Source organism: Acanthaster planci, linkage group LG12 (genome assembly GCF_054643075.1).
Source record: "Acanthaster planci isolate LZ-2023a linkage group LG12, COTS_SCS, whole genome shotgun sequence".
In the NCBI taxonomy this organism is placed as follows: Eukaryota; Metazoa; Echinodermata; class Asteroidea; order Valvatida; family Acanthasteridae; genus Acanthaster; species Acanthaster planci.
In genome coordinates this window covers 4,627,515-4,650,711 of record NC_141788.1, presented here as the reverse complement: position 1 = coordinate 4,650,711, position 23,197 = coordinate 4,627,515, and the positions used below count along the sequence as shown (strand labels likewise).

The window sequence follows — 23,197 nt, the reverse complement described above, 5'->3', positions numbered from 1 at the left end:
ATAATGAATGCTCTAATTGTAAAAGTATAACGAAACTATAATGGATCAACCTGCTACACGTGAGCTCGTCTTGAGGGAGGGTCAGTGGGTAAAGTTTCACTGCATAACATAGAAAATCGAAGTTCTAAAGCTCGGTAAAAACGAAAATAAAAGCAACTCGCACATCTCTCTCTGCTAGACCGGAAGTCAGCGTGGACTGTGATCTGCTAGCCTTGTCATCACCCCCCTCGAAAAAAATCATCGATTCATGCCCTAGTTCGACATCTGACAAATGAAACTTGACAGTAGTGACAAAGCGGATACGTAATTCATTTATAGCAAGTGATTATCAAAGGTGTTTGGCCTTAATTGCGATCAATGACTGTGCACCTGAATCTCTTTCTTCCCTTCAGGACATATGAAGCACGCCTTGTGCAAATTTGTATTTGAAAATGATGTCATATCACATCAGAGCAAACATTTCCTTTCTACCCTGCCTGTTCACTGAAGAGGCAGGCGGTGTCATGGTCATTTGCGTTTCGTACAGCAAGAGCCGAGAACTGTTCAGAATTCTGGGAACTTGGGCGCAATTAATGTGCACAAATGGAATTCGGATGGTGCTGCACACTCTGTGACGTTAGATGAAATGTCTAGGTGTTGTTCTGTCACGTTCTCACGTTCAAAGGGCTAAAAAGCACGCTAACGTGGTAGGGAGATTCTTCCTACGGGTTGGTAATTAAAAGTAGTCAAAAAGGTTTATTGGCTTAAATAATGACAGAAAGAATCAAAACACTTTGCTTACTTCCTCGTGCATGTGCTTTCTCGTAGTGTTCAGTGGACCATGAGCTCCATGACTTTATTGGAAAGGACACAAGTAAACAAACAGAAATGTCATCTGAGTCAGTATACAGTCGACTCTCATCATAAAGAACACTGTTACAACAAAACACAACCCACCCCATCCCATCCAGTCCCATCCCATCCAGTCCCATCCCATCCCACCCAATCCCATCCCATTCCATCCAATCCCATCCCATATACATGTACGGTAACATTAAACTTAACACTACAATGCAAAATACATTAAGCACATTTTGTAAGGTTAGTTCTGGTATAAAACAAGCGATCACCTGTAGCTTAGTAGTGAAGCACGTTCAATCGGAGTTGACCATGTGACCCTCAATTAGCATAATTGAACAGGGATATACAATTTTGTATAGAGGCTTTAATCGTCTTATCAAGGAGGAGGTGGGTACCAAGGTCATCTGCGAGGATAACAAGGCTTGTAACGAAAGGTTACATTATAGAATGTATCATTATATGACAAGGGTCCTTCAGAATCGTTTTTAATTGATTCATAACCATCCGGCCTTGCTTGAGATCATAATACAACCCCAACGATCCCCTGAGTACTAGTGTGCAGAACAACAATTAACAGGTGCACGTAGGTGACCTTGACTTGCCGTAAAAAGTGAGCCATTTGTACCAGAGCGGACAGTGTTTTACGAGTGGTCGCTTACTGGTATATACTACTGAAAAATATGCGCCTTTTATAATGCTTTTGGGTGTGCATGAACTGTTCTTATGAACTTAACGTGCTGCCTGACAACTCTTGGTCAATCCGCTGAATCTTATTAAAAAGACCATCGTATTGTATATATGTCGATCAGACAGTTCTCTTTGACAAAGTAGTTCTTGTGGGTGTGCATTGGACGGGGAATTCGTTCCCTTTGGTTGCCCGCTCAGAATTAATTACTTAAACTTAGCGGGAGAGGTTGTCTGTACGGCCGACTCCCCCGGTTTCTTATTCTTTTTGAGGAGGAAGGGATGAGAGACCGTCGTGACGGTCTTTCCTGGTAGTGAAAAAGACGCGCGTCCTGGCGAAGGAACGTTACGATGGGCCCGGGCAGTCCTCGTGTAGTTCAGGGTAGAAAAGCGGAGACGTAAAATGGGGTGAACTTCTAGCTGGGGACACCGTGTGATGCTTACTCAATGCACAAAAGGCACTGAAAAACTAAGCTGCACTGCTGCAGCGTGTACAGGGAGGACAAACATCCTCATCCGCTGTGGTTGGGGGAGGATGTGTCCCCACACCCTCCCGTGGAGACACTCTGGTTAATGAGACCAGGGAGGAATGAAAATTATGAAATGAATAAGGGGCGTGATAGTACCAATCCTATGCCTTACCACCGGTCGTTGCTTAAGTATTAAACACGCTCTGCGGAGTTGAACCATTAGTTTTCTTGGGGTCGTTAGAGGGTATACAATCACACAGAGGTATTCAATCCAATCCGGGCTTGTTTGTGTTGATCGTACTTCTTGTGGGTGACAGAGCATGAATTTGGCCCTTCCGGTGATGAAAGGGGATCCATTTTGCTACAAACCAGAGACCGTGGTTGGCCCGGCAACAAAACTCAATATGAGACTGTCCTTTGTTCGGGTCTTGGCTAGCCGCGCTGTTACACACGGTATAGCGTTACCGTTGGCTGACCCTCGGTTGCCCCTCCAACTTGCGCGACTTTGATGATACGGTGGTGGAAAAAATTCTTCGAAGAAATCCAGTCACGATGGTAATTTTTGACAAAGTTGGAAACTGAATGCGTTCACGTGACCTACCACGTCATTCTTTGTAAGCCTTAAATCTGGGTTTCTTTTACTTTACAAGGCGAAATATGCACGTTTTGCTTCTTTTGCGCGCTTCACCATGCTATAATGCAGTCGTTTAGATTAGTGCTTGATTGGTATTTTGTGAGCACGGGGAAAACCAACCTTAAGTTTGAAACTAAAAAATTACTTCATTTTCAAGCAGAGCTATGCAGATATCATTTCGGCAGGTAACATGTACTTTATGATCACACGTTTAAAAGTCACTTTCCTGACTTTGTTACTCGAAGTATGAATGGCCACAACACCAGGCAATGGTTCCTGTAGGCCCCCCTATTTTGTCTCTTCTAAGCACCATTTGTGGAGTTTCCTTACATCATTTCACATAAATGTCTCGGGAAAACGAGCAATGAAAGTTATGCCGTGTTTCAACATTGTTGGTCCTTCCGGTCCCCAGGAACATCTTGTTATTTTTCAAATATTGCGAATAAATATTTTGTAACTATATGTCCGAGCGTTGTACGCTTCAAACTACCTGGTATAACCTCACAAATCAGACCGAACCCAGCTTCCAGAATGCAACGCGGTCAAACACGTGTGGCGCTACGCACCTGATTTTTTCAACATTACTACTAGACAAGTTATATTTTTGCCTTTAGTGGCAGTTTGGTGTTACTTAAGTCGTTCGCCTATGCAATCAAAGGAGATCCAATTGTGGTGTTTACCAGTTAGCGCCTGTAACTTGTAAGTCTAAACGAACGTGAGAAACAAAAGCTGGTTCCCGACAACTCAAAAGAAATATTATGCAAGCTATGACGGAATGCTGGAAACAATGCACGCTGATTTGCTGTGAGTGACGGCTACCTGCAATGTAGCTGGTTGGTTTATATTACCAACGTACATGTACTGGTGCTGTGAACCTCGTATGCGCTGACGAAGGGGTCGACGACGCTTATAGCGACTTTAAGCCAGATTGCACTTAATTCATTTTATTTGGTGCCTGGGTTTAGTGGACATAGCACCTCCAGTATCGTAACCGGTCACAGGAAATGGCCGATAGATCGGGAAAGTGCAAAGAACAGAGCATTGCCATGGAAACCCTGGAGAGCGAATCGGGGTAAGCGGCTTAACTCTTGATTGTTTAATTCTTTAAACACGTCGATTTTGATTTCGTGTGTTTGCTGGTTAACCTGTCTGTATCTCCTCGCTTGTTGGATGAGTGGTTTGGTTTTTAGACGCTTATGTGGTTATTCTGTTTACTTTCGACTGTCCTACTTGCGAGTGAAGGAAGATTGATTAGTTGGCTAACTGGTTGTTTCTACCTCAACGATGGGCTGACCAACTGTGAGGAAGTGCTTGTCTGGTCCCTTTGTACCATTTGCTTGATCTATTGCTATTGTTTTGTTTTTCATATTCAAGATGAAAATATCGATCCTCGAAATGTGAGACCAAAAGAAGTCATGAACTATTTGGAACGGTGAACCTGCTTATTTATGTTGCTATCCTCTGACACCTCAAAAAAGGGCAAATGTTGGAAGAAAAACGATGACACAAGGACATGCTGACTGGCAATGTCGCCTTAGCGACAGTTAACATTTTTTATGGACTGTCCACTCAGTTTTATTGCAAATAAAAACGAGGAAACGCAGACTCTTCGTTTTTATGACTTAAAGGACGAGTCACGTAATCACCGCTCAAAAATGTTTTCTTTTCGGCTGAAATATAGACGTCCTTGGGTGCGGGGGTTTGATTTGGCGTGCTGATGACGTGTTCAGAGCAAAAGTGACTAACCGCTTGATCTTTGGGGTGGGTCGTCCTCGTAAAATGTCTCCCCACAACACAAATAATGACACCAATTCCATTTTTTTGAAAAAGACTTCTTTATTTTTTGGAGGGGGGTATGGGACGGAGAAAGTGGTTGCACACGAGCCGTCAAATGTGCAACTTGGCAGGTACGGGGTCGACTGTGAAAGGAGAAAAGTCGATCATCATCGCCCAACTTCTTCAATATACCGCCCGTCTTCCAACAAGTCGTGCGTTGTCGCCATAATAGGACAGATTAAACAAAATTCTCTGGTTGGTGGAAATTGATAAGTTTTGATTTTTTGTTAGATGGTGAGGAACAAGCAAAGCAGTCGTTCATAAGCTTTGATTTTGTTGTTTTGCTTGAACTTATTTGAGTTGAAGTTATTGTTTGTATGGTATTAGTTTACACCGTTTTACGGAAGCTGCGAGCATATGAAGCAAGAGATGAGACGGAGTGAACCCCCTGCTTTGTGTTGGTCATTGTTTCACTGGAATCTGAGGAATTCTTTTTACACATGAGGGGGGGGGTTAGATAACAATAGTCTAGAGTGTGTATAGCGATTGGACATGGGGGTACCCCTCGGTCTCATGCCTTGTTGGATATAGCGGCTCGTTTTGTCTTCAACACCGTATTGGGTGAAGGAGTTACACAGGCGTCGGTTTCCTTACAATAGAGGGAGATCACAGTCATGGGTTGCTCAGATGAACGCAGGGAAGCTTGTAATCCTTTTCCCCCTTTAAACACACCTGTAAAGTGAATTCCGTCGTTGTGAACAGGAATCGCTGGGCAAACAAAAGGAATTTGTTCATAAAATATTAATAAGAGCGTGTGTCTCGCGCGCAGTTTTTCTACAGTTTAGTGTAGACCTATTATGATGTTGAATCCAACGACAAGATTTGCAATAGTACATGTAAGTCAGCACGCTCTTCTGTCGTCCATTTCCCCTCGAAACCTCGGTGTGGATTTCTTGTTTACAAACATTCAGTCCGACATTTCTCGAAAGACTCCATCCTCCGGCGAGAGATTTATGATAGCGTAGCACCCCTGGGTCTGTCATGGTCTACTGGATAAAAACTTTCCAAGTGGATCATGCATGCAGAGGAGAAATGCACTTCACCAACACGAGGCGGGGTGAAATGTCCTCCCTTTTCTGGCCGAGGTAATGAATCGACTTTTGTTGTCAGATCTGAACGCCTGAAATACTATACAGGCCAGCAGGTGGAAACGAAAGAATGGAGGCCCTTTACACATTGTATATTGGCTTGCAACATTATCTGTGAAGGACATAAATTTTACCCGGTAAGCTCGGGATCATTCGTTGCATCTGTTACTCAATGGCATGGCACGCCCAACCCGGCTCACAACGGACAAGTATGATGCGTTACGTCGTAATTCGATAGTTTTTGTGGTGAAGAAAACTTGACCTTTTTTTGCGCCCGTGATATGCAACTTTTGTATAACATTGGGCTTTCTCGGAAATGGGTCAAAGTAGCTATTTTTTTACAAATAAATCACGACTATCAGGTTTTAAGAAACGGCTTGTTCGGTGGTATATCATTTAGGGCCATTTTTGTTTTGCAATATGATGGTAACTATATTCCACATTATTTGTTCGTCTCCTCGGTGAACTGATAGGTTACACATCGTCGACAGCATTCCGATGGCATGTATACTACACGCAGATTCTTTAGCGTGTACGGGCTGGGAAGGAAACGTGTTACAGATGAATTTCTGCACCTGTTCGCGATGGATGGATACACCACTGATCGTTATTACTTTTGAGCATCTTGTTTACTTTACAAAAGTCAATTAATACTTCACCTGCTGTCGAACGAATCGTCCCTTTCTCCATTGCCACTGTTGTTTTCTTTGTCTGCTCATCAGTTTAGAAATGTCGTCACAACTGTCATAGCCAATATCGTCGTCATATGGAGGGGATTTCGGCATTATCACTTCTTTCTCATTGTGTCCTTCGTTATCACTTTTGTCGTGGTGACCAGCGTTGTCATCATACCGGTCATTGGGTATCCTAGTTATCACTGTTTCTCCTGCAACCACTGCCATCATCGTCACCATCGCCCCCATACCACCTATCCCTTCCGTTGCAATTTTGTACCAGTCAATTTGTTTCCACTAAAAAAGCTTAGCAATTGCTGATCCGTCAGTCTATATTTTGGCAAGGATTGCGGGGGGGGGTACTGGAAGGGCCAGTACAGTTTGTAAATTGTACTCGCTTGTCTCAAATTGGTCTCCTCAGCAACGCCAATGACCTCTGCCCCCTGCGTCACTCATCGCTGTAATTGGCCGACAGCGCTTTACGTGGACTACGCTCGCGGGCTGTCCAATGTAATCAAGCGGACCACCTTGGACAACCTCGGGCTTTACAGGCGATGTTTTGCTGTCATGCTAGATCTGAATTATATGGTACCCTGGTGCTCCGCGGTAAGAGAATACCAATGATAATATTTGTGTGATGTTATAGCACTTCAGTCAGGGAATGCCTTTAATAACATAATGGCAGGTTCAAGACTGCATGTGGATTTTTGTGTTTAAACTTTAGAAAGGTATTCGATCTAGTCGCCACTTCTGATCGAATCAACTTGCTTTACCTTGCGGGTATACTCGCGACTGAAATCGCACAGCCTACATGGAAGTAAATGGTGAAATGGAATGCGCATATTCACCAGCACCATCTGTTCGTGTTCAAGCCTGGGGTCAAGATTTATTGGTCATTTTGTCAAGAGAAATTTCGTTGCGAGTATTGACAAGTGGGAGAAAAATGGCTCTTTTTTCTGAAATCGGATTGTGTGTCATTTACCGATTTTTTTAGATTAAAAACGCCCACGATTCCGACATACTTGTGAAAGATTAAAAACGCCCACGATTCCGACACACTTGTGATATTATTAGTTTCGCGCTCTCATTTTGCACGCTGCAATGCCAGATTAGTGTGGGTGTGAGTGTGTGTGTGGGGGGGGGGAAATCACACATAAAAATGCTAAGATGACGATGTATACGTTTGAAAGGTTACTATAGTGTCGACAATTTATAACAACATAATTTCGTATTTAAACCTGATATAAGATGCTGTATCTTGTCAGCTGATCTGAAAGGGCAGAACAAGCTAAATTGCGTTAGTTTTATAGACACATTGTACATCTTATCTTCAAGATCCTACAGGGTGATGCTCCATCTGGGTTTGCGGTCATCAAAAAACAATCAACTCAAGGAAACCATGGCTCATTATCGTTGAGGGGGGGAGAAGATTTCAGATTGCAGCACCCAAACTTTGGAACTCTTTACCGGAATCTGTGAGATTATCGAGATCACTTGACACATTCAAGGACAGATTGAAATCATGTTTCCATCGACAAGCGTTTGGTTAATATTCCTCAACTTATCATTATTGGATGTCTTTGAGAGCCGTTCGCGGCGGATACCAGCGCTCTATAAAGTTTCATCATTATTATCATTAACAGGATGCCTCTTAGTCTCCTCTTCATTTTTCCTGCGATTTCAGTAATGGCTCTTGATTTTCCGGATGTAACAGACCAAAAATGTCCAAATTTATCAAAGAAGTACCCTGGTTCACATTAAGAACTACATGTGGTTTACAAAAGACGTTATCCCGGATTATTTATATATCTGGCAATTCGCTCCTTCGGTTGAGTAACTCTGAACTTCAACTTTTAAATGTAAGTGCTTTGAGCAGAAGCACCCCCTCATCAGTTGAAAAGAGCGACGTTGGTTGGGAATGCTCATTTTGCTGGTAGCGACGAGCCCCCAACGCGTGCATTTCAGATAGTCGTCTGTGAACCAGCTAAGTGCTGTTCCGACCAAAGGATCCTTTGTTGCTGGGAAAATTGCACCCTCTCTCGGTGCAGCTCGAGGCTCATACCTATACCGCTTCTTATTTCGATAATTTAAGGCACGTTTCGGAGAAATAATCTCATTGGAGTTGTGTCAGATGTAATATGATTATGAACTTGAATCGGCTCCCACGAAGGCACACCTTGCGCATGGTTGTCATCTGGTTTGGTCTCAATTATCTGGAGACTTGCAGACGCAAGTTATGACGATCCAGAAAAATAAAGAATACAAGAACAAAACACTGCACATAGACGATTTCATCAGTGGCCTAACTAGGGCTAAATTTCCCCGGAGGGGGACACCCACTGCAGGGGTGCACATAGTTTTTCAAGAGGGTACCACAAGAAAATAAACTGCAGTTGCATTTCAACGGACACTCTTAACAGATTTTAAATGGGGGGCATTGGGGGGAGGGGGCGGGCATCCGCTGGGGGAGGGGGGACACGCCGCCCTCCGTAGTGTCACAGTGTATCACTGTGTCTATTCACCGTGAATAAAGAATTATTCCAAGATAATGTCTTTAACCAGTGAGGCACGGTGCCACACGGAGAAATGCTTGGAGAAATTGGGCCAGCCTTTAATGTGAGTGTCAGAGTGTCTTGTCCTACACCCAATAATTCATGGTTAACCCTGCAGGGAACTCGACTCAAAGTCACCGCCTGCGTGTGGGTGTCGCGTCGCCTGATCCGTGTAACGATCACGTTACCACCCGTGACCATAGGCGCGATACAGCAGACGCGGCTGTCGAAAAGTGCAGATAGCCCTCAGCCTCTGAGGGCCCAAATGGCTATATTATTGCATATAGTTTAAAGTACCTTCACGATGATGAACGCCAGTCCCCGAGCTTCTGCCAAAAAGTGGGACCTAGACCCAGAACAGCCAATAAATATTGGCTGTTTTGTTTTGATTATAATTCTTCCATCTTACCAGTGAAAGGGGATAACAGCACGGACAGACCAACGCGAACAACTTCCCTACATCACCGGGTTCTGGAAATTAATATGATTCTCTTTTGTAATCTTATAAATTTGCGTCTGTCACATTGAAATTGTTCTCAGTAGTGTAAGCCCCGGTGATGTCGAACCATTTGATCGGTGGAAACACATGGATAGGCCTATATCTTTGAAAGTTAACGGGACGGTGGACTCCATTGACTATATGTTCTTCGGTCAATTTGGCCCATATGAATGTTTTGGCTGGTTTTTGAACCGATGCATATTGATCGTCGCTTTCTATAAGCATGTGCGCAGTGTGCGCACCAAATGACCACGTTGCTGCAACATAGTATAGTCCAGGATGACAGATGGGAATTTCCGGAAACGATTGTCAAATTTCCTCATTCTTAAAACAATCACCCCGTCCCCAAGGAAGGTGGTCATCTACCATTTCTTATAATTTGACATTTTCAACAGACCTGTGATGAAGTCACGCTTTGTTCACGTGCACTTTCCCAGAGCAGCAAGATTGGACGCGATCCATTGGAAAACGTGCATGTACACAAAGCGCGACGGCATTATGTTTTTGCTCTATCAAAAAAATGATCTTGGCAGCTTGTCCCACTAAGGGGGAAGTCCCTCCCCCCCCAAATCACTTACACAACGTGTGTCTGTTCAATCATGCACAAGGGATTAAGAAGCGATGAACTTCCAATTAAGTTCCTTGCAACTGAAGTGTGCAAATTGTCCATAGTTTGAATTGTCAAAACATGAACACAAACGATGCCATGCTCTATACCAGCCACGCCAGACGCACAGAATACTTAAACAGCTGAACACGATGGGCTGTGGCTAAGTTGAATCTAGAACGCGTGGAACATAAGGGATAGTTCGATCCATCATTCAGGTTTGTAAAGATGGTTAACTGGAGGACCATCCTTCATTAAGCGTTGTCATGTTTACTGAGCAAACTTGAGCGAATGCCATGCTTCACCAAGATGTTTAGTACATCGTACGGTGATTCATGCTGGAACAAATAAACTACGTGAAATAACTTTGTTATGACGTAAAGCAGACAGGGGCCGAAATCACCAACAACAGATTAGTGGTGAGAAGAAAGGGTGGGAAAACGGAGGGCTCATTAGGATTTGCAGAGGCCTGAATGGAAAACGTTAGGATTTAAGGGAACAAAGAGGCCGGGCACAGAGGGAAAAGGCTTTGTGATTTGGAATTTGGGAGTGGGCACGGGTTAATAAACCAACAGCACCATGCGGGGCTAGTCTACATTTAGCACCGACTGCCAGTTCAGTTCAGTCATTCCAGGGTAAAAACCACCTGTAAAAACTAAGTATGGATTTGATTTTCCTGCCGTTTTATAGCATGGACAAGGATGCCTCGTGGCTGGCGCACTTTGAGGAGCAGTTCAGCCAAGTGGCTGGCGATGATCGTAACATCTACCTGGAGGAATTCACCAAAGCGCTGAACGTCAAGAAGGTAACCCCAGAAACGCTTGTTTAAACCTTTTGCTCCGGTCTTGAAGAAAGATGGTCGGTAAACTAACAAAAGCAAAAACGAATACTTGCTTTAGGGGGTCGGGGTTGATACTGGAACTGTCAGGATCACACTCATGCTCCATTTGAAAAGAGGCAGGATTTCCAGAAATTGGAAATACATGTCCAAACTATGCAAAAATAATACCGGCAGTTTGGACTAACGCTTGTCGGGGGAAAAAATCTCAGATGGCTTTCCAAAAAAAGTTACACTTTATTCCCCACCTCACATGCACCGGTTGCATTGATAAGTCCAACCATTAATATTGATCGATCGATTGGTTTATCGATGTCATTGCAGTCGTTCTTCGCCGAGCGATTTTTCCACCTGATTGACACCGACTGCTCCGGTAGTATTAGCCTGAAGGAGCTCCTGGTGGCCCTGCGCCTGCTGGTACACGGGACGGCCACCGAGAAGCTACGCTTCCTATTTCGGGTCTACGATGTCGATGGTGATAACCTAAATTAATGAATGTGTCAATTAAGTCTTATTTACGAGGGATTTCGTACTCCTGTATGCTTGTAGGGCTAATAATGTGTGTCACACCAAGGGGTCCATTTTCCCCGTAGTGGACCAACATTGAAAAGTCTTCTTATTAGTCAATTATTCAGGTCCGTTGAGGAAACCCGTATCCACCAGTCCAATGGTGACGGTGATGGCCACGCCCTGAGAGCATGCATGTCCTTGACAGATGCCCAGGTTGTTGCCAGTTCCCTGGGTCAGTGCAAACTTTGACTCCGGAGCCGATGAATCCCGAAGCAGGGGTCAATCTCCAGGCTGTTGAAGGAGCATACGTTCCCGCAGATTCTAGAATGGGCGTGAGAACCCTCTTGAAAGGCCTGTGTCACCAGGTTCTAGGTTCACCTAGAACCGTCCTGTAGTTGTGACTTGTTCACGCAGACCAAATGGTTCACTCAGAACCCACAAGACTTGAGATTCCCCTCAGGGAAAAAGCCCTTTAAAGATAAATCTAAATAATTCATAATGTAACCCCTGTTGTGATAATAGTAACCTAGTTTGGCTGTTGCCACCAGTTTCATTTAACCCAGGGTTGATTTACGTTTATGATCAAACTCGTGCCAAAATGCATACTTTCTTTTTGAAATGTATCTCAAGATTGAGCTTTTCCACAGTTGTTGCATACAATATAAATTATTATTAATATAATAAATGAAATTAACTTACAGTTTTCCAAACTGGCTTTCCTTTAGGGCCACGCACTAGGTACAATACACTCAGTATTTTGTACCTCACCACACAGGTGGACTACCCATCTTTACACCACTCAGGCTGCAATGGTAGTGCTACCAGCACACACACGAGTGTGCCTTGAACCAAAGTCACTAAAGCATACTTAAATTACATAACATTGTACTGTACGTACTATTCTCGACAGAGATTTGGTTTTGAACACACATGTTGTCCATTATATTCAACAGTGGGGTTGGACAGAAAAAGAGGAAACAAATCTCTAATGATGGTTCTTTTTACCTCAATTTCTACCTAAAACTTCATAAACATGATTTATAAATCACTCATCTTCTGACAATGTACAAGAAGTGACGTCTGGGTGTTGCTGTGGTGAACCATGCAAGATCATGACGTAAACTTGTCCACAACACAATCAGCAGCATACTCTTCCGTCAAGATGTACTTTGCATCGGGGAGATACTTTTCCATCAACAAAATTCTAGAGTGACAGAAATGAGAACTTTTGAGGTGACCCTCCAATAAAAAGCACTGTAGTCGGAGTTTTCAGTAATGTTGTGCAGCTTTGTGCATAGTATGGGACAGGATTTTATCCGAGGTGCGAGTGCTTCCGTATCCTGAAATATAGGTTTATTGCATAGCTGTTAAGACTAAGTGTGGAAAAAACTGCATTAATAGGATAAAAAATATATTTTCTGTATAAAGCCCGTCTCTGTGTAAAACCTGACCTTTAGGTTACCGAGGATTAGGATGTTGGGATTGAGCCCTTGACCCGCATGCTTTACGAAGGCAGACCTGTCTCTCACGCGACTTGTTGGTTTTTACCAAGCTTTTTCGAACCCCAAACATTTGACTGTCAGTGACATACGCTCAGAAAACCAAACTGTGCAGTTTGGATTTGTATACATTACAGACAATAATTATGAAAGGATATTTTTAAATTGGCTTATCAGTCAATCGATAAGCCTGCTCTTGTTTTGGTATTAACGACACTTAATTCGCACAGCTGTTACACCGTACATTCATTTGATGGTCATAATCCTCGTGTTTGAAAAAAAGATAAATTGTTTTGTAACAAATATCTGATGAAATGAAAAAAAAAGAGATATTGGAAAAATGCTGTCCGGGAGAATATATTTTAAGTAGATCATAAACCACTCTCACCTCTGCTTGCAAATCGGTGCTTTTCTTGTTTTCGATAAGGGAAAAATTCAGATTGGTAGGCTTCGCACATCGAAAATTTGACACTGGGCATGATCGATTTAGGTTGATCACAATATATATTGTGAAGGATATACACACAGTTATACAGGTTGTGTGGTTATAAACCACTCTCCTAGAACAGGATTTCTCTTTAATCCACGTACCCTTCCTCCCCTGATATCAGGCAACGGGTCCATCGACTTCAGTGAGCTTCGCACCGTGCTGAAGTCCTGCACGGCGGAGAGCGCTCTCCAGCTCAGCGAGGAGACCCTGGACGAGTTGACCGAGGTGTTGTTCGAGGAGGCCGATACGGACTCGAGCGGCGCCATCAGCTTCGAGGAGCTTCAGGCACAACTCGAGAAGTACCCGGATATTGCTGAGAACCTCACCATAAGGTGGGCGAAAACCACGTAGAGGTGTCCGATTCAGTTACGGCTACGGCTTGTCAGGTTTTTCCATTGGTTTAATATGGTGGGCAGCCAAAGCCAAAGGAAAGAATGTCTGTCCCGGACGCAATCGTTTAGATGCTATATTTGCCCCTTTCAATATTATGGAGGCAGTCTGTTGTATTTTGCAGCGACCACCCTCCTCATCCTCTTGTGAATACTCTTGCTGCGCGTTTGGACATTTTTGACTGGGGCCGCAAAGTAAAAGTAACAGTAAACTGAAAAATATCAGTCCATGATGCAAACTAGAAAAATGCAACATTGTATTGAACGGCAATCTAATCATAATAATGTAGAATTTGCTGCTTTTATGAGTTGTGGAGCTTTTGTTCAGTCGAGAAACTGTGCAAGATGGGTATGAACAATTTGTTTTAGACCCCTCCTCAAAAAATGTCAATGAAGTTATTTGCACTAAATTCAATATTTACAGTGCCGCCGACTGGTTGCGCCCCCCATCTGCATCCCAGAAGAAGAAGAAGCAATCGGCCAGCCACGACTGCTGCCGTAATCGCTGCCCGCGGCTCAGGTTGAAGAGTGTCCGTAACAACCAGAGCATCATCATCTTTATCGCCGTCTACGTGGCGCTTCACATCGGACTGACGGTGTGGGGCGTCGTCGGGTCGTGGCGAGCCTTCCCGGACAAACCCTGGTTGATGGTGGCCCGAGGAGCGGGTAAGTACGTGAATATTTCATGCTGTCTACTGCCTTGCTGAAGCGACCCTAAATTTGTGCCATCGTGAGCGTTAGCAGAGACGTTAAGCATAATTGCAGAGGGAATCAAAGCGTTTAAAAGTCGTTGATGTTATGATAAAGACCAGTACATAACTGTATTAAGTTTCCATTCGTTTGTAAGCTCCCAAGCGATCTTCGATATGGGTAGCTTTCCACGTCTTAGATCCATCAAATTTTCACTATCGAGTTCAATAGCCTATTACGTTTTGCTATATATGGCAATATTTCTCTATGAACTATTGACCCGTAGGGGGAAGTGTTTTTGTAAGCTTCGAACAGTATCGGGGACGAAGCCTGAAACGGGGGCAGGCTGAGATTTGGAAATCCCTCGAAGACGCCTGAACGAGTACATCGTCCTCAAAACAAACAAAAGGCGAGGTTGGTGGACCGATATAAAGTCATTGCTGTGCCTTAGGCGAACCATGCAACACTGGTGTTCCCAAACAATCGTGGACGTGAAACAAAAGAATTAATGACCATCCACGATTCCCGATACGTCCACGATTGCCAAACGTGTACAAAACATATTAGAGGCCTTCCAAAAAAGTTAAAGTGTGAACAAAAGAGGACATTAGGAACGTCCACGATTGCCCCCAAAACACGTTTGTGTGAGCGCGCTCAAAGCCTATCAAAAGTTTACGTTCCACAGATCGTGGGTACGGCGTGCCCTCATACAACCATTTAATCTACAATAACACTGAACAGCTAGAAGTGTCACCACTTCAAACCCTTCTGCATTCTAATGGGTTGGTATAGACCATCAACACGAAGGTGATGAAAGAAGTAACTCAATGAAGTCCGAAAATAGTGGTCACTATGCATTTGGCAAGGTTTGGGTATGGGAGAGACAGCAGAAACTTCCACAGTCAAAAATTACGGAACACATGTAGGCTATCGTTACTTAGCTAGCTCTGTGATGTAATAAAATTATCGAAGAGGAAAGTTGCGCATTTTTAAAGAGTTATGCGAATTTGCTTTAGGCTTGAAAATACAGAAGATACTACCTTTGTAGTCGGCACGGTAAGATGGCCGCCAGTGGCTTCAATAACCTCTGCGTGCTGACTATTAAAGGGATTCCGGGTCTAGATAATAGTCCGTGATGCATTCACGAGATTTGCACTAGTGCTTTGAATTCCAATCACATTGGCTTTTTACAATCAGAGCCTGCTGATTTCGAGGAATAACGGCCTCTCTAATATTTATGTTTTCTCTTACCAGGTCGGTGTTTGAGTTTCGACTGCGTGTTCGTCCTGTGTCTAATGCTCCGTAAATGCTTGACTGTGATACGTAGCACCAACGTGGCAGCTGCGTTAGTCCTGATTGACCAACACGTGGACTTGCATAAATTAGTCGGCTACGCCATCGTTGGATTGTCTCTTGTGCACATTAATGGACATGTTTTTAATTTCCGTAAGTTGTTCAATGTGAAATGTATAAAAGGCTAGGCAAAAAAAAAATTCTTAACTGCTGTTAAATCGCTAATTGCGCGCATGCTCAATTTCTTTACCCGTCGTTCTTATGGGGCGGGGCTTGCTTTCAGATGTCACACAGTTCTGTGTTCATTATTATGGAAGGAACAAATTACTTTTCAAAAGTGAGATGATTTTACATGTCTAGAAGGCTTTAAGTTCCTGCCGCACCGTGTAGAAATTTAGACTGTGCAATGACTTAAATACCATTTATTGAAAAAAAAACATGCTTTCACAGATACGTCCTTCACTCATAGAAGGAAGGAAAAAGTCTTAATGCATGTGTGCAGATTTTGAAATCTCACATTTTTGCTGAAAACTTCTCCTTTACTTTGCTTATTTTGTTCTTCAATATTCATGGCCAGATAATCAGTACAATGAACTGGCGATTTTTTTTTCCTGGTCGCAGTCGATATGTCTCTTGGAGCCACCAACTACACGTTGGTAGAGTATCTATTCACGGTGACCCCTGGAATTGGTTGGGTAGCTGGGACTGCCAGTATCACAGGTCACGCCCTGACTGTTATCCTCCTCATCATCTTCGTCTTCTCGTTCTCCTTCATCCGGCGAAGAGGTTACTTCCAGGTGAAGCAGTTTCTCCTCTTTCAAAAGGGTTCAAATTTCTGTTGTGAGATCCTAAGTTTCTTTTCATATTTAAAAAAAAAGTCGGTAATGAATGAGTGCGCCGACAACGTAGTTTGAAATCTATTGAAGTTTTAAACAGAAGGCGCAATACACAGTTGTTTTATTGATGAAATGTTGACTTATAACAATTTTTAACCTGTGAGAAGTTCTTATCAACACACAACCCCTCGATGACCGTGTTAAGAAATACAGGGACGGAAGATTTTTTTTTTTCAAAATGGCCACTTTAGAGGGGTTTTGTTGCCCTTCAAGGGACATCCTTTCTTTCGATTGCCTAAAAATGTCATGATAAAAAAATAAATATGTACCCCATTCCCGTTTCCTAAATGGAGAATTCAAAAACAGTTACAAAAGTTCAACGATATTTTGTGTTTTCCAAAATATGACAGATGGTGTGATAGTCGATACAAACCCAATTTTAGGTGTGGCCCCATACTCGATTACACAGCCTTTCAAATGCCCTATGGTCACCGCTGGGCAGTAACTTTTACCCTCATAGGTGCGCTTCAAAGTTACTATACTTGTTTCACTCAACGGGTTTTCCTTATTCCCTCGTCTTACGCGCGTCACTGTTTGCCCTAGGTGTTTCACATGACGCATCAGTTCTCCATTTTGTTCTGGATTCTCCTGATCCTTCATGCCACCACGTTCTGGATGTGGTTCATCTTGCCTGGTACTCTTTACGCCATCGAGCGATTCCTCCGTCTGAAGTTGGTGCGCCGGGCTCGAGACGGCCGGACGTTCATCAAGAAAGCCGTCGTGTTACCAGCCAACGTGAGTTTCGTTTGAAAAAATGGTATGAATGGATGAAAATCTGTAGACTGGTTCTCCAGAGCAATACGGAGGCCATTTTTGCGCCAACTACTGAAGTAGTAAAACAGCCTGATTTTTATCAGAAAGAGAAGTGGCACTAGAAAGCTTCAGCTTTGATTGAGTATTGCGTAATTGTTGAGAAAACAAGTAGACAAACGACTCTTTATTTGGAAATACACCTCACTTTTGTTTCTTACGGCAATTCCATGTAAACATCCAATGGCGGGACAGTTTTCAGTAAATTTCAAAGTCGCTTGTCATGAACTAAATTTAATTTAGGATTTTTGCCCTGCCCGACATGTATTATAACACAAAGCTTGTGAAAAACCACAAGCGTACTCGAGTGGGACTCGAACCCACAACCTCCTGCTTGCTAGTGCAGACGTCTTAACCACTCGACCACCGAGCTTGCCTGTGTCGGTTGGCTGGTCCGAGTCATATGTAGTTCAAAATTTCTCGGTTTTGTGTTGGTCAGTTTATGTCATGCATTGTTGCATTAATGATCAGAGAAAGTGCTATGTGTCATAAAGCTATTCAATATCACAATCAGGACAACTTACCTTGTCTTTTAAAATTTGTTTTGGGGAACACGCCTTTGGCAGCAAACGAGTCCATAGAACTCAATACATGTACATTGCATACTAGTACATCTACAGGCCTATCTGTAATCTGACGTACGGTTTGATGCACAGGTGACCCTGCTCATTATTCCTAGACCTCCCAAGCTTCGGTTCCATCCTGGTGAGTACGTTCACATCAACATCCCCCAGATAGCCAAGAACGAGTGGCACCCCTTCACCATATCAAGTGCTCCTGAGCAGAAAGGTTGGGTACTTTTAGATTATTGACTTTATATTTAAAATTCTACGTCAGTATCACTTTTCTGTCGCCGAAACGATTGGTGTTATGTTTTTGCGACGTTTGTTTTAAGGATTTTCCGGCTTGCTTTCTGTTGATTGGTAGCTTTTATTACTCTTCACATCCGGGCCATCGGTAACTGGACAAAGCGACTCCGTGCCGTCTGCAGGGAACGACAGCAAAAAGAACTAACGTGCTTCGAGAACCCGGCCTCCGAAATTAGAGAGGGTAAAACCCTTGAGGTCCTCGCAGAGGAAGGATCGCTACGATCCCCCATAGCGTCGCCGAAGAGAAGCCCTGGCCAGTCCGCGGAGGGACACGAGCTTCAGTTCGCCCTGCCTGGTACACTGGGTAGCGAGGACGAAAGGCCAAGTCGAACGACAGACTATCGGTCAAAAGTTGACAGGTGCAATAACGTTAGAGAACAGGGAGTTGGTGGAGATGATAAGAATCGGTTAACAGACTTGAGCGATACAGAAAGCGGTATCGAGACCGTCGTGCCAGTGGAATCGACCAAAGTTAAGCCACTCTCTGGGCCCTTGATCCTCCCGCCGATACAGAAGATGAGTCCGCTCATTAGCGAGTGCTACGCTGAAGACAGACCGCTATCGTCCAAAGCCACCCCTTCCAAGCCGACTTCCACGCCGACTTCCACCGCCGGGCCGTCCAGAAAAGACAGTGGAGTGTCAATCGAGCAGCGAGTCCTTCAGAGTGTGAGGGCATCGTCGGGCCACAGTGAGACGGACCTAAGGGGAAAATCAACGGGCTCTCAGCCCCGGACGTTTCTCTCCTGGACTCCGCAGTCACCACCAGTGTCACGGCGGCGAAGCAGCAGTTTCAATAGGAAACTGACTCAACATTCCTTGGATGTTGTCGAATCCCTCGTCGAGGACCCCGACGAACATACAGGGATCGAGGTATTTCACTTTTTTGCTACATGTGTGTCTTACAAATCTAAAAAATTAAGCAGGAAAATAATCCAGTTGCAACAAAGAGTAACTTGTCTCCTCTGATGTAATTCCACACTAACACAAATCACATTCAACCCAATAGGTCCTCCTTCAAACCATTAAAAAAAAATAACTGCCACGTGCATTTTTCACAAAATGACATCAACATTTACGAAACCTCTTCATCTAAAAGAAATAAGCTGTCTCTAAGTTTAGAACTAAGAATGGTGAAATTGAACTTAAGCTGGTTCATGCTAGGAAGAAAGCGTAGGGCTGAGGTGAGGTCCAGTGTAAATAAGGCATCGACACAATGGAAAATTTTGCATGCAAGTTCGCTTTCGCACCATTGTCAATATGAAACGGTTTTTACCAAGTACACGTTCTAGATTAGCAAAGGAATAATGTCTCAAAATGCAAACAGAGCCTTGGATATCGCACCACACTCGTAGCTAGACTTACTACTTAAAAGCCAACCTTCCCGTTTCCATTTACAAGGTGTACATAGACGGGCCCTACGGCGCCCCTTCGCAGCACATCTTTGAGACCGACCACGCCGTGCTGATTGGCGCAGGGATCGGTATCACGCCCTTTGCGTCCATCCTGCAGAGCATCCACGAACGGCACAAAATGGCCACCAAACGATGCAAGAAATGCAACTACGCCTGGCTGGAGGACACACCTTCTCTGCTGAGGCTCAAGAAGGTAATGCCCTCATGCGGCAAATTCTGATGCGCTCCTAACTATTGGTAACCATTTTTTTCACGACAACCAGTGCTTGTCTTCGTTGTTCCATGGGACACACCAGTGCCATAGACACAGTTTGTTTGGTTTAAAGGATATTCTATTGTTTTACAGAACGTCTCCAACACATGCCTGCAAAGTTTAGAGTTTTAACAAACTTCGACTACGATGTATGTGCTGCTAAACAGAGATGTTAATCGAAAACTTCGGACACTCACAGCCCAACAAAATGAGTTGCGGGATATTGTTTTAAATTTAATGCCATGACTTTATACACAGGTTGATTTCTTTTGGATTACGCGGCAACAGCGGTCTTTCGAATGGTTTCTCAGCCTGCTTAATCACATCGAGTTAGAGCAGGAGGAGATGATGTCATCCGACAGATTCATCAATATCAATTTGTACATGACAGCAGCATTGGGCAAACATGACATGAAGGTGCGAGTTATCTGTTTTGGTGAATTAACAGACATTTTGGTTGATCCGTCAGTTTAACCGGTATCAAAGGTCAGTTTATAAGTCGTAAGCCGGTTTATCAGTTGACCAATAGATATATTATTTTGTTTTGCATCTAAAATAATCATCATTGGAGTCTGAGGCGTCAGTCCTCGATCGACTAGCAAGTCAGTCTTACATCATGTCTGTCATTCAGTATAGAGCAGGGTATAGCTAGTGAGCTATACCTATCCTGAAGACGATGTCATTGTAGAACTTTCCACTATAGTCATTATTGGCGTCAGTTGGTTCATGTCTCATTGCACACTACTTGTACTTAATCTGCCAGGCTATTTGCCTGTCATTCACGCTTTACCGCAATATAGGTTCGAAAGACTAATTTTTAATACTTTCGTGTATTAAAACTGTGATCATTATTTTGATCAATTGTTTTTGACAGGCAATTGGCCTGCACATGGCCTTAGATCTCATCCACAAGAAGAAGCGGCGAGACATGATTACCGGCCTGATGACGCGAACGCAGGCCGGCCGACCAGACTGGGACCGGGTCTTCGACGACATCGACCAGCGCAAACGAGGCAAGGTCACTGTGTTCTTCTGCGGCTCCCCAAGCCTCGGGGAGGTCCTCAAACGCAAGAGTCAAGACCACGGCTTTGGGTTCCGAAAGGAAAACTTCTGAGTGATAAGTTGGCAATCAGGAAAGAATGAAATATGTGGGATGGATGTTGTAGCATAAGATGCGATACAAAGAGGATAGGGAAATAGTAAAGATAGCAACGTTGTGTCGGCCTAAGAACGATACTTAAGGCGCTGAAATGAAAGGTTCGGTGCATTGGAAGGGATGAGATTCCTGCAGACATCTGCAGAATGATTTTTGTCTTGTAATTATGCCTCTTGAACGTTGTAAACAATTCATGTAAAGATATGCTACATCTCAGTGTACCGCGTACTACCTTTGTTGAAAATGATGTACTTAAATTTATGGGTGAATGACAGGCACAATGTACGCTTATAACGTAAGTTAAACTATCAAATGAGACCAAAGTACTAAAGACCCAAGATTTAATTAAGTCGAAATGTTATAATTATTATACAGGGACTAAGATACTTGCGATAAAAGAACACATATCATTGTCGCTGTTTTATTAATTTAGTATACATGCATATGGTACTCTGAACTTGGGTTTAGATTTTTAATGATAAACATGACTTTCGTTGGTTGACTTTTTGTACTTTAATACATTATGCAAGTTTTCGTTTGATCGCCATTTTCCATTCTGTTTCTCGTAATACTTATGTTGTTGCTGTGACTCGCATACTATTCCGCTCTTTTCATGACTGTAAGGCGATCCAGCTGGACTCGCTATGAGTATGTTTTCAACATCCAGCGGGGATATCGCACGGACGTGTATAATAAAATCTGGACTCGCAATGTTCTTAAACAGCTTATAGAGATCATTGAATCCATTCGCGGCCATTTTACCGAGCCGAATACAAAGTTTTCCTGGCATTGCCGCCTTTGTTCTTCCTGACGTCAATAGAAAGGAGCCAACCCGCACGCTTGTATTCGGCTCGGTAAAAGGGCAGCTGGTTGGCTTCTTCATACTAAGGCGTTGCAGGTCCAGGTTTATATGCGTCCGTAGGATAGAGGGGTAAGATGCCCCATCCCAGACATGTTGCCGTTTATCTCTCCTTCTGCAGGCGCCAGCATGCAGGAAATGGTGCTGTCACCTTTCTTAGGGGATACTTTGATACTGATAAAACAAATTGTTGTTTGGGGGGAAATTCCATAACTATTACCCCACTCCCTCCCCAACTCAAGACCTTGATGCGCCACTTATTTTTTGAACCAGTTTTGGGGGGCTTACTCGATATGGCGAGTTCACGTCCGTCAGATTCATCACTCTAGCTGGTGCCAAGCATTGGCTGAGGTTTTCATGGTCCGCTATTGTCTTTTTATTGGATCTCCGGTTATCATGGCTAATTTTGCTCGGTGTATCTTTTTTTAACAAACATTTTTACTACTTTTTCAAGCATAGTTGGTGTCATCACGAAAAATGATACAGGTTACTCCAACCCGACCCCTTTCATTAAGCCCGATTCAAGTGCAGATGGTGGAGGGGGGAGAAGAGGGGTCATTGGCCCCCAAAGGAACAGTTTTTAAAAGAAAATAATGAGAGGGAGGCGTTTTTCTATTTCATTTCGCTTCCTTCTAAAGCAATATAAAAATTGCCAAAATGTAGCCCCAGCCCTTAAAAAGACCATAATTAAAAACATAGAAATCTGCAAAATTGTGTTGCTTCCCCCCAAAACGACTCCCCCAGTATTTGGCTTTGGATCTGCCCTTGGCCCAATGAAATCCTTACTGGAATGGGAGTTTTGGTTCCTGTAAAAACATAAGTGTAAAGTTGTGGTATTTTATAGAGTTTTAATATTTTGGGTATACTTGATATATTTATGAGGCATGACAGTTTTTTATTAATACCTGTTTTAAAAATGCATTTCTTTAAATAGGAAATACAGTGAATGTTCGGTCAGAGTAACAAGGCCTTCTAAATTTTGCTTATTTATATGAGGTTAACAGCATTTGCCATTGTAAATAATAACTTATAAATTAGCTATTGAAACCAGAAAACCACAATGATTCTCAACTGGGAATGGATTATTTGCAAAGCCATCATTAGTGTGGTACATGTTGGGTTTTTGTGCGTTCCCAAAGTTCAAAAGGTTTGCTTGAAAATAGACTCCTTGTGACCGAAATGAGATGGTCACTTACGAAACACCATGATCTATATCTTGCTCTCAAAGTCCACGTAAATACTGACCTAAATCACACATTCTTTTACTAGCCGCTGCTGATTAGAAAAAACACTTAATAGCTTTGGGTTTCATGCGATAAAGGCCAATGATGTTTTGTTACTGCAGAATA

General features: G+C 43.3%; 1 protein-coding gene across 3 annotated transcripts in view; it reads left to right on the top strand.

Annotated features, from left to right (window-relative positions):
• Positions 1–22,909, top strand: part of LOC110989372 (NADPH oxidase 5-like) — a 33,694-nt gene extending 10,785 nt beyond the window's left edge. Inside the window, exons 1-14 of one of the 3 annotated variants that reach the window (XM_087143967.1) lie at positions 3,383–3,700; positions 6,648–6,832; positions 10,575–10,689; positions 11,047–11,197; positions 13,343–13,553; positions 14,035–14,276; positions 15,555–15,746; positions 16,215–16,390; positions 17,033–17,224; positions 17,956–18,088; positions 18,227–19,038; positions 19,567–19,773; positions 20,092–20,250; positions 20,708–22,909. In XM_087143967.1, the coding sequence (XP_087000093.1) occupies positions 10,576–10,689; positions 11,047–11,197; positions 13,343–13,553; positions 14,035–14,276; positions 15,555–15,746; positions 16,215–16,390; positions 17,033–17,224; positions 17,956–18,088; positions 18,227–19,038; positions 19,567–19,773; positions 20,092–20,250; positions 20,708–20,947 (2,829 nt within the window). In that variant the 5' untranslated portion in view covers positions 3,383–3,700; positions 6,648–6,832; position 10,575 and the 3' untranslated portion in view covers positions 20,948–22,909. Of the gene's footprint in view, positions 1–3,381; positions 3,701–6,647; positions 6,833–10,574; positions 10,690–11,046; positions 11,198–13,342; positions 13,554–14,034; positions 14,277–15,554; positions 15,747–16,214; positions 16,391–17,032; positions 17,225–17,955; positions 18,089–18,226; positions 19,039–19,566; positions 19,774–20,091; positions 20,251–20,707 lie in introns of those variants that run through there. The other 2 variants (XM_022253705.2, XM_022253706.2) reach the window with 2 other exon arrangements.
• Positions 22,910–23,197: the final 288 nt, after the last annotated feature.